Raw genomic sequence first — 11,754 nt, forward strand, 5'->3', positions numbered from 1 at the left:
ATGGTAATATTTTGCTACATTTTAAGCCACTTTTGGCCACGGTGTGTTACTTCTTTTGTACCTTTGATTACATAGAAGGTTGTGACATTTTTTTAATGTATGATACATAAGCTTTTAGCTAAATTTAATAAGTGTGTGCTTCATTGTGCTGGGGCAAATCACTTCAGTTGAATCGTTTTTTAAGAAATTTGCTACATTTCATGATCTAAATTCACATATGAGTATACTAAGGCACCAATATTTGTTTCAGATGTTAGGTATATGTATTTATGATATTTGAGAAAGATTTTGTGTTGCCAAAATGAATAAGACATATTTTACAAGCCAAAACTGCAGCACAAGATTTTCGTTTTTTGTGATTTACCTCTATATACATTTCTGGCTTGTGACAAAATTTGGCTAGGTATCATGTTCTGAACTTTTAACCCAAAGTCCAGAAGGGTATTATCTATGCAAAAATGCATTGAACAAGTTGTGCTTAGACGTGGGAGCGAAATTCATTTTCTAGGCACTTTTTCTCATGTCAGCTCACCGTCTATATGTACCTTTCAGCATTAATGGTGCCTTCACAGATGTGTAAGTTACCCATGTCTTGGGCACTAATACACCCCCATACCATCACACATGCTGCCTTTTACACTTTGCGCCTATAACAATCCGGATGGTTCTTTTCCTCTTTGGTCCGGAGGACACGACGTCCACAGTTTCCAAAAACAATTTGAAATGTGGACTCCTCAGACCACAGAACACTTTTCCACTTTGTATCAGTCCATCTTAGATGAGCTCAGGCCCAGCGAAGCCGACGGCGTTTCTGGGTGTTGTTGATAAACGGTTTTCGCTTTGCCTAGGAGAGTTTTAACTTGCACTTACAGATGTAGCGACCAACTGTAGTTACTGACAGTGGGTTTCTGAAGTGTTCCTGAGCCCTTGTGGTGATATCCTTTACACACTGATGTCGCTTGTTGATGCAGTACAGCCTGAGGGATGGAAGGTCACAGGCTTAGCTGCTTACGTGCAGTGATTTCTCCACATTCTCTCAACCCTTTGATGATATTACGGAGCGTAGATGGTGAAATCCCTAAATTCCTTGCAATAGCTGCTTGAGAAAGGTTTTTCTTAAACTGTTCAACAATTTGCTCAGGCATTTGTTGACAAAGTGGTGACCCTCGCCCCATCCTTGTTTGTGAATGACTGAGCATTTCATGGAATCTACTTTTATACCCAATCATGGCACCCACCTGTTCCCAATTAGCCTGTTCACCTGTGGGATGTTCCAAATAAGTGTTTGATGAGCATTCCTCAACTTTGTCAGTATTTATTGCCACCTTTCCCAACTTCTTTGTCACGTGTTGCTGGCATCAAATTATAAAGTTAATGATTATTTGCAAAAAAAAAAAAGTTTATGAGTTTGAACATCAAATATGTTGTCTTTGTAGCATATTCAACTGAATATGGCTTGAAAAGGATTTGCAAATCATTGTATTCTGTTTATATTTACATCTAACACAATTTCCCAACTCATATGGAAACCAGGTTTGTATATATGTTGACCAGATGTTGAGATATTTGCTAGGAGTCCATATTGGTTCTCCACCAGCGTCCCACTTTTGTAGATAAATAAATCTAATCAGCTATTGAATAGTTTATCCATGATTTTGTAGAATGGTGGAAGTAATGAAACTGGTGTGTAGTTAGTAAACTGGTGTATGTCTCCATTCTTATAAATTGGTACGACTTTTGCAATTTTCATTTTGTCAGGGAATTTGCCGGTTAGAAATGATACGTTGCTGATATATGTCAGAGGTTCTGAAATGTCTTCTATAACCTTTTTTATGGTTACCATATCTATTCCATGACAGTCGCTTGAGGTCTTGGATTTACAATGTTTTACAATTTGGATTATTTCTTCTTTTGTCACGTTCTTAAGAAACATGGAATTGGGATTTCTGTCTATGAGCTCACTCAAGTCCTCAACTGATCCATCATCTGCATTTGGAAATCTTTCTTCCACATTTTTAACAAAGTCATCATTAAAACGTTCAACTATTTGGTTCATATTGTCATTTTTTTTATTTCCATGTAGAAAGTACTGGGGGTAATCTTTCTTAGCAGCATTTTTAATGATGCTATTTAGGATGTTGCTCTCATGTTGTTTCTGTTCTTCTTTAATAATTGTCTGTAGTATTCCTTCTTACATCTTCCTAGTATACCAATTAGCTGGTTTTTATATTTCTTATACTTATTTTCTGCCTCTATAGATGTCTGTGTTATTAATATTCCATATAATGTCTTTTTTTTGTGACAAGCATTTTTCAGTCCTTTTGTCATCCATGGTTGGTTGTTTTTCTTTTGCTTCTTACTAACTTCTTTCCATGGACAACATAAACATTGATATTATACATGTGGGCCAATATATATATATATATATATATATATATATATATATATATATATATATATATATATATATATATATATATATATATATATATATATATATATATATATATATACACATATATACATGCTGTTAAATGTAGCTTTGATGTGGCAAGCTACTTTTGTAGTGTAGCGTGCTACAGTTCTCTGAGGATAGCTTAGCTCCATTTAATTGAGAGTAACTTGTAGCTTAGCTTACTACATTGTCCAGGTAGCTTGCCCATCACTGTCTATTTGGCCTAGCTCACATGTCAATAGTTTGAATACTGCAAACTTCAATACAGTAACACCTCATTTGTTCTGCAGACGTCCAGCGGGTGTCAGCGGGGAGTCATGAAGAGGAGTGGCACACCAGTGTGGGACAGAAGGAGCTACAGGCCCCCTCCCACATTAAAGAGGAGCAGCTTCATGATGAAGATGAAGCTCAGTCCTTACAGCTTCATCACAGTCAAAGTGAGGAGAACAGAGGGGCGGAGCTTGTAAGTCAACACATCACAGAAGCTGATGGAGAGCATTGTGAAGATATAAAGTCAGAACCAGACAGCATCTTTGCTCCACTGTCAGACATGGACCACATGATGTCACACTCTTCTGATCACAGTGACCACATCCAAAAACCTTTGGAGAGTCAAAATGACTCTAAAGGTGATACGAGACATCACACTAACAACAAACACTTTGACTGCTCTCAATGTGGGAAATCATTTAGACACAAGAGTCGTTGTACAGTACACATGAGAATACATACTGGAGAGAAACCTTTTTTTTGCTCTGTTTGTAAGAAGAGTTTCTCCAGAAAGCAACACATGACCACACACATGAGAACACACACTGGAGAGAAACCTTTTCCTTGCTCAGCTTGTGCTAAAAGGTTCAACACTAAGAATGAGATGACAATACACATGAGAACACACACAGGTGAGAAACCTTTTCCTTGCTCAGCTTGTGCTAAAAGATTCAACTCTAAGAATGAGATGACAATACACATGAGAACACACACAGGTGAGAAACCTTTTATTTGCTCTGTTTGTAAGAAGAGTTTCTTCAGAAAGGGATGCATGACCAGACACATGAGAACACACACAGGTGAGAAACCTTTTACTTGCTCTGTTTGTAAGAAGAGTTTCTCCTGTAAGGACCGCATGACCACACACATGAGAACACACACTGGAAATAAACCTTTTACTTGCTCTGTTTGTAAGAAGAGTTTCTCCAGAAAGGAAAAAATGACCGAACACATGAGAACACACACTGGAGAGAAACCGTTTAGTTGCACTGTGTGTGTTAAAAGGTTCAGGTTTAAGTATCAGGCCAGTAGACACAAGTGTGTAACAGTCATGGAAGCTGCAGGGATTTAATAACACTTAAACAGTGATTGTGCTGAATGTAGTTTAAAGGCCTACTGAAAGCCACTACTAGCAACCACGCAGTCTGATAGTTTATATATCAATGATGACATCTTAACATTGCAACACATGCCAATACGGCCGGGTTAACTTATAAAGTGACATTTTAAATTTCCCGCCACACTTCCGGTTAAAAACGTTTTATTATGCTGACATATGCGTGTGATGTCACGAGGGCAAGGGAAGTATTCGGAGCCCGTAGAAAAAGCTCTGTTTTCATTTCATAATTCCACAGTATTCTGGACATCTGTGTTGGTGAATCTTTTGCAATTTGTTTAATGAACAATGGAGGCTACAAAGAAGAACGTTGTAGGTGGGATCGATTGGTGTATTAGCGGCTGGCTGTAGCAACACAACAAGGACTACTTACTTAGCAGACGCCTAGCCGATGCTAGCCGCCAAACCCACAGATGAAGTCCTTCGTCGCGCCGTCGATCGCTGGAACGCAGGTGAGCACGGCTGTTGATGAGCAGATGAGGGCTGGCTGGCGTAGGTGGAGCGCTAATGTTTTTATCATAGCTCTGTGAGGTCCGGTTGCTAAATTAGCCTTAGCGTCGTTAGCAACAGCATTGTTAAGCTTTACCAGGCTGAGAATTATTAACCGTGTATTTACATGTCCATGGTTTAATAGTATTGTTGATCTTCTGTCTATCCTTCCAGTCAGGGATTTATTTATTTTGTTTCTATCTGCATTTGAGACAGATGCTATCACGTTAGCTCATGCTAAAGAGCTTCGTCGATGATGGGTGAAGTTCTTCGTCGCGCCGTCGATCGCTGGAACGCAGGTGAGCACGGCTGTTGATGAGCAGATGAGGGCTGGCTGGCGTAGGTGGAGCGCTAATGTTTTTAGCAGAGCTCTGTGAGGTCCGGTTGCTAAATTAGCCTTAGCGTCATTAGCAACAGCATTGTTAAGCTTTACCAGGCTGAGAATTTTTAACCGTGTAGTTACATGTCCATGGTTTAATAGTATTGTTGATATTCTGTCTATCCTTCCAGTCAGGGGTTTATTTCTTTTGTTTCTATCTGCATTTGAGAACGATGCTATCACGTTAGCTCAGTAGCTAAGTGTGTCACCGATGTATTGTCGTGGAGATAAAAGTCACTGTGAATGTCCATTTTGCGTTCTCGACTCTCATTTTCAAGAGGATATAGTATCCCAGGTGGTTTGAAATACAAATCCGTGATCCACAATAGAAAAAGGAGAGAGTGTGGAATCCAATGAGCCAGCTTGTACCTAAGTTATGATCAGAGCGAAAAAAGATATGTCTTTCACTGCATTCTAGTCCGTCACTCTAACGTTCCTCGTCCACGAATCTTTCATCCTTGCTCAAATTAATGGGGTAATCGTCGCTTTGTCGCTCCGAATCTCTTTCGCTCCATTGTAAACAAAGGGGAATTGTGAGGAATACTAGCTCCTGTGACGTCACGCTACTTCCGGTACAGGCAAGGCTTTTTTTTTATCAGCGAGCAAAAGTTGCGAACTTTATCGTCGATTTTCTCTACTAAATCCTTTCAGCAAAAATATGGCAATATCGCGAAATGATCAAGTATGACACATAGAATGGATCTGCTATTCCCGTTTAAATAATAAAACAATAATTTTAGTAGGCCTTTAAAAGCACAGCATGTTTAATAAGAATGTATATTTGATGTTGTATGTAGTGCTTCTCATCTTCTAGTCTTATATGTTGTCCTGTACTTACTGTTTAAGTTGTGTGCATGTATGGAACATTATATATGTAGCTACTATTTCAGTCTATTTTCTCATCTTTAAAGAGAGGACATCTTATTATTTTCATTAGTTTTTTTCTACACATTTTTCCATTGCATTTTATTGATGTTATTATCCAACTAAAAGTATGAATGAATAAAATGGTTACCAAAATGTGGACTCTGGTAGATTAGCAGCATTGTTACATCATGGATGTTAACTACTGCAAAACATCAACAAAGAAGAAAAATGCTGAAGTTAGCAACACATCACTGAACTTTAGAGCCATCGTGAGTGGAGTTGCTTGTTTTTATTGCTGCATTTCTACTTATTTCACCTCACATCTTCACTTTTAATACTAAAGTCTTCTTCAAATATATTGTTGTAGGCTTCTAACATTTATGTTTCTGATGTGTGTGTAGTCTGTGGAAAGGGTTGTTGTCCCTTGTGGATCCAATTGTTCACTTGCACAGATACATCTTCATCATCATCATCATCATCATCAGGCATTAATGGTCCACTACTGGATGAAACCTTAGCATTAATGTTTTAATATAAGTGTGACCTCAATATTCCTTGATAATAAGACTAAAAATACAAACAAGCACTGTATTAGAGTGCCTCTTGTAGTACTCCAACTCGCCACACTGAGAAGTGGGGGCGATCATGAGCTAGCAGATGCATGTTGCTATCATGTTTTATCAGCGAGGAAGACAACATTTGTGTTTAGTTTTTGTCAGATCCAAGTTTTAATGCTCTGCTGAATAAATGAATGACTATGGCTGCCAATATGGAGGATTATATATATATTTAACATCAAATACTTCTCTTAACAGGTAGAAAAATGACACCACAATAAAAGTGACACAGCAGCAGGACTCAGTAAATATTTTATTAATTGACTAATTAATGAACTATAAAGAGTAACATGACAGTGGATATTTCACAAGAGTTCAGTAAAAAGTGTAAAATGGGAATGCTACATAAAATGCTTAACATAGACTGATACTGATACTGTGTCATCATTTATTTGTCCTAACATTATTTTGGGATATAAATTGATGTCCCCCCAATGTTAAACTCATTTCTACGCTCACTGTGTGAAGACTGGAGGTTAATAAAGTCAAAACATTTAGCACAAATGATGTGTATATATGTTAGCCAATAACAAGTCCGTGTGTAAGGCACACAAACACATTTATTCAACATCGTTATGATGTAACATGGAAGATGCTAACGTTAAGCTAACTAGCGAGGTGATGCTGTGAAGAGCTGCTCCGCAAAGTTGGCATACAACCAAAAATTACTTATTATTAATGTTCACTTGCAATGTATTTATTTGGAACATGTCAAAACTTTACAAGCACAACTTTTGCTCAAGTGATCAAGCGTCCAACATGAGTGGAAGAAGCAGAGCTTGTCTGGTCCCCCCCAGTGGAAAAACTAAATGATGTGTTCACTTCATTTATTTATATGTCACATTTAAAACAACCTCAGTTGGCCAAAGTGCTGTACAGACATAAGACATAAGGTGCACATAGTGTCACATTAACATGGTAACATAGGAGGATGAATACAATACAATAGTCAAATATACCTTAAAAGAAGAGCAGAATATATCACCTTAAAAGTTAATAAATAAATACAAAAGGATAAAACAAGAAATAATAAAAAACAGCCAAGATCCTGCCTGACTGGATTTGAACGCCAGGGAGTAAAAATATGTTTTTATATTGAAATAGTGTCAGAGACTGGGAGGATCTAATAGATAGTGGAAGGTTGTTCCACAGTCTGGGCCCTGACACTGAGAAGGATCCATCTCCTCTGGTATTAGCCTAGTTGTTAGGACAGCCAGGAGGAGCTGGTCTGAAGACCTCAGGGTCCTGCTGGGGCAATAAGGCTGCAGGAGTTCAATAAGATAGGGCGGGGCTTCTTGGTGTAAGCATTTAAAAACAATAAGTACAATTCTAAATTGAACTCTAAAAGTAACTGGGAGCCAATGAAGGGAAGCCAGTACAGGGGTAATGTGCTCACGTCATTTGGTTTTGGTTAAAAGACGAGCAGCAGAGTTCTGCAAGCGCTGCAGTCTCTGGAGAGAGTCCTGATCCAACTTACGATTCAGTTCTGAAATGGCCACAGTCTGTGTTCCCACAGCCCGACCCATGTCTTCCATTGTGACGGGCAGCCTTTGGGCTCCTTGAATGTCTGCCATCATCCACCGAATTTGAGGATACACCAAAGCAATGCCCAGCCCAATCAGCAGATGGCCAGCGATCACGGTTCCAAATAGGTAGAGGACTTCCACGTCCTGGACGGTAAGCACTGAGAGGCACATAATTCTCCATTTCTCCCAGGAGTCTCTCATGTACCCTGCAGCAATTGTTCCGTCAGGGCAGCCAGGCTCCCCAGAACCCCCACATCTATGGTCCTCTCCAAGGTTTCTCTTTGTGCCCATTGGGTTGACTTTTTTAGTGAGTTTTTTCTTGCCCTGATGTGGGATGTCCTTGTGGCTTGTGCAGCCCTTTGAGACACTCCTGATTAAGGGCTATATAAATAAACTTTGATTGATTAATTGATTGATCTTAATTCAACTTTTAAAATCAGCTTTAAGTCCGCGCGTTTGATCGTTGCAGTGAGAAACCAGCGAAGAAGAAAAGCCGGAAGTTAGCAACACACAGGTTTTGTTTCTTTAAAAAATGTGTCCGGTCAGAAAGTTGAGACTAAATTCTGTCGTTGAAGAAATATTTGGAGTGTTTGAAAGAACCATAGCAGAGTACAAAGAGGGACGGAAGAGGAAAAAGAGCGTCAACAAGAACTACTGGATGCTGTTTTCAAACCTCAAGTTATGCTACTCAGATCAGGTTTGTTTACATCTTTTTATTCCATCATGTCATTTAAAAGAAACTTTAAAGGCCTACTGAAATGAATTTTTCTTTTTTAAACGGGGATAGCAGATCCATTCTATGTGTCATACTTGATCATTTTGCGATATTGCCATATTTTTGCTGAAAGGATTTAGTAGAGAACATCGACGATAAAGTTCGTAACTTTTGGTCGCTGATAAAAAAGCCTTGCCTGTAGCGGAAGTAGCGTGACGTCACAGGTTGAAGGACTCCTCACATTTCCCCATTGTTTACACCAGCAGCGAGAGCGATTCGGACCGAGAAAGCAACGATTACCCCATTAATTTGAGCGAGGATGAAAGATTCATGGATGAGGAACATGAGAGTGAAGGACTAGAGTGCAGTGCAGGACGTATCTTTTTTCGCTCTGACCGTAACTTAGGTACAAGCTGGCTCATTGGATTCCACACTTTCTCCTTTTTCTATTGTGGATCACGGATTTGTATTTTAAACCACCTGGGATACTATATCCTCTTGAAAATGAGAGTCGAGAATGCGAACCTTAACAATTCTGTTGCTAACGACGCCATTGAAGCTAAATTAGCTACGGGACCTCACAGAGCTATGCTAAAAACATTAGCTATCCACCTATGCCAGCCCTCATCTGCTCATCAACACCCGTGCTCACCTGCGTTCCAGCGATCGACGGCGCAACAAAGGACTTCACCCGATCATCGATGCGGTCGGCGGCTAGCGTCGGATAGCGCGTCTGCTATCCAAATCAAAGTCCTCCTGGTTTTGTTGCTACAGCCAGCCGCTAATACACCGATCCCACCTACAGCTTTCTTCTTTGCAGCCTCCATTGTTTATTAAACAAATTGCAAAAGATTCACCAACACAGATGTCCAGAATACTGTGGAATTTTGCGATGAAAACAGAGCTGTTTGTATTGGATTCAATGTGTCCCAATACTTCCGCTTCAACCATTGACGTCACGCGCATACGTCATCATACATAGACGTTTTCAAGCGGAAGTTTCCCGGGGAATTTAAAATGTCACTTTATAAGTTAACCCGGCCGTATTGGCATGTGTTGCAATGTTAAGATTTCATCATTGATATATAAACTATCAGACTGCGTGGTCGCTAGTAGTGGCTTTCAGTAGGCCTTTAAATACGTGCACTGATTTAACGTTTTGCATTTTGTTTGGTAAATGCATATCAATCAATCAATCAATCTTTATTGCAGACCTTTAAGATCCATTAAACATATAAAAACAGAATACAATACATTAAAAACAAAACAATAAAACATAAAAACAATATAAAACATGAAGCCCAAATGTCAGTTTCTGACCTACAAACATGTGTGCCAATGATTCCACAGTCCAGATGAGTACCTAACAGAACTGCGGCCAGGGTTCGTTATCACAGAGATGATGTCATTTTCAGACTCAGATACCCTACACATAAACTTATACATAAGGTTGCGTAGCAACGCTGAGAAAGTGGGCACCCCAACACTAACAAACATCTGGCTTGCACTGGAGCTTCTTGGTATTCCCATAGATGGGGTCCAGTTGGTTATACTACAACTCTTGTTTTGAAAATATGTTATTTTGCTGATTTTTAAGAAATATGGCACATGGCACATATATGGTCTTCATTCTGCTAGTCTGTTATAGTACAAGTCTTATTTTGAAAATACAATATTTTGCCGAGTTTTGAGTACTTGTAGTTATTAATTTTTTAATAGCGTCCTGTCAACGTGACATCTGAAGTCAACGTATCCGTTGCCGCGAGCAGAAATTGGCGTTTTTATCCAATTTTAGGTCGCAAATACATCATATTTTATTTTGGATGCCTATTCTGGATACTTTTATGGACATTTTACGGACAATTCTTTTTTTTTTTTTCATTTTATTTTTATTGACATCCAGCATCAGACATTCCTATCCATTACATCATATTCACATACATCTTATATCTGTTGTCTGCCCTAAATGTCCAATTTTTTTTTGTTTGTATCCCAACCATACCACCCCCCCCCCCGAAAAGAAATTAACAGCAAAAAAACAACAACAAAGTAATATCTACAAATACAACAATTGAATAAACAAAAAATAAATGATAATACATTAATAATAATCAGAAATAAAATAATTAAAAAATATATAAACAGATACATATATGTATATATACACACACACATACACATGTACATACATACATACCTGTACACATATAGAGAGTAATCCTTTTTTTTTTTGAGTAGTACAATCACTAATTCGTCAAATTAAAGTCAGGTTTATGGGGCGTGACATAAATGACCCAGTTTTCCCAGTATGAAGTAAATTTTTCCAATTTATAATTAATAAAGGCAGTTATCTTCTCCATTTTATAAATGTCCATTGTGATTTCCATCCATTGCTTCCAAGTTGGGCTCTCCTGGATATCCATTTCCTAGTAATGCTCTTTTTACAGGCCACCAGTAGGATATTCATCAAGTGTTTATCTTTCTTCAGCCAGTCCTGAAGTACATGTCCAAAAAACAAAGTTTTACTTTCGAGGGGTATTTATGTTGAAAATATCCTGTAGAGCTTGGTGTATCTCTTTCCAATAGTCCTTTATGGTGGAGCAGTCCCACAAAACATGCTAGTGATTTGCATTTGAATTCCCCACAATTTCTCCAGCAAGCAGGGGAGTTGTTATCATAGTGACACTTCTGAGAAGGTGGAATAAAACATCTGTTATCATAGTGACACTTCTGAGAAGGTGGAATAAAACATCTGTTATCATAGTGACACTTCTGAGAAGGTGGAATAAAACATCTGTTATCATAGTGACACTTCTGAGAAGGTGGAATAAAACATCTGTTATCATAGTGACACTTCTGAGAAGGTGGAATAAAACATCTGTTATCATAGTGACACTTCTGAGAAGGTGGAATAAAACATATGTTATCATAGTGACACTTCTGAGAAGGTGGAATAAAACATCTGTTATCATAGTGACACTTCTGAGAAGGTGGAATAAAACATCTGTTATCATAGTGACACTTCTGAGAAGGTGGAATAAAACATATGTTATCATAGTGACACTTCTGAGAAGGTGGAATAAAACATCTGTTATCATAGTGACACTTCTGAGAAGGTGGAATAAAACATCTGTTATCATAGTGACACTTCTGAGAAGGTGGAATAAAACATCTGTTATCATAGTGACACTTCTGAGAAGGTGGAATAAAACATATGTTATCATAGTGACACTTCTGAGAAGGTGGAATAAAACATCTGTTATCATAGTGACACTTCTGAGAAGGTGGAATAAAACATCTGTTATCATAGTGACACTTC

General features: G+C 38.5%; 1 protein-coding gene across 1 annotated transcript in view; it reads left to right on the forward strand.

Moving 5' to 3' along the window:
- The window catches only part of LOC133645490 (gastrula zinc finger protein XlCGF57.1-like), a 30,286-nt gene extending 24,461 nt beyond the window's left edge, over nt 1–5,825 (forward strand). The window contains exon 2 of the mRNA XM_062040330.1: nt 2,746–5,825. Coding sequence (XP_061896314.1) covers nt 2,746–3,797 — 1,052 coding nt within the window. The 3' untranslated portion in view covers nt 3,798–5,825. The remainder of the gene's footprint in view (nt 1–2,745) is intronic.
- The last annotated feature ends 5,929 nt before the right edge of the window (nt 5,826–11,754 follow it).

The sequence above is a fragment of the Entelurus aequoreus genome, unplaced genomic scaffold (assembly GCF_033978785.1).
Source record: "Entelurus aequoreus isolate RoL-2023_Sb unplaced genomic scaffold, RoL_Eaeq_v1.1 HiC_scaffold_218, whole genome shotgun sequence".
Lineage (NCBI taxonomy): Eukaryota > Metazoa > Chordata > Actinopteri > Syngnathiformes > Syngnathidae > Entelurus > Entelurus aequoreus.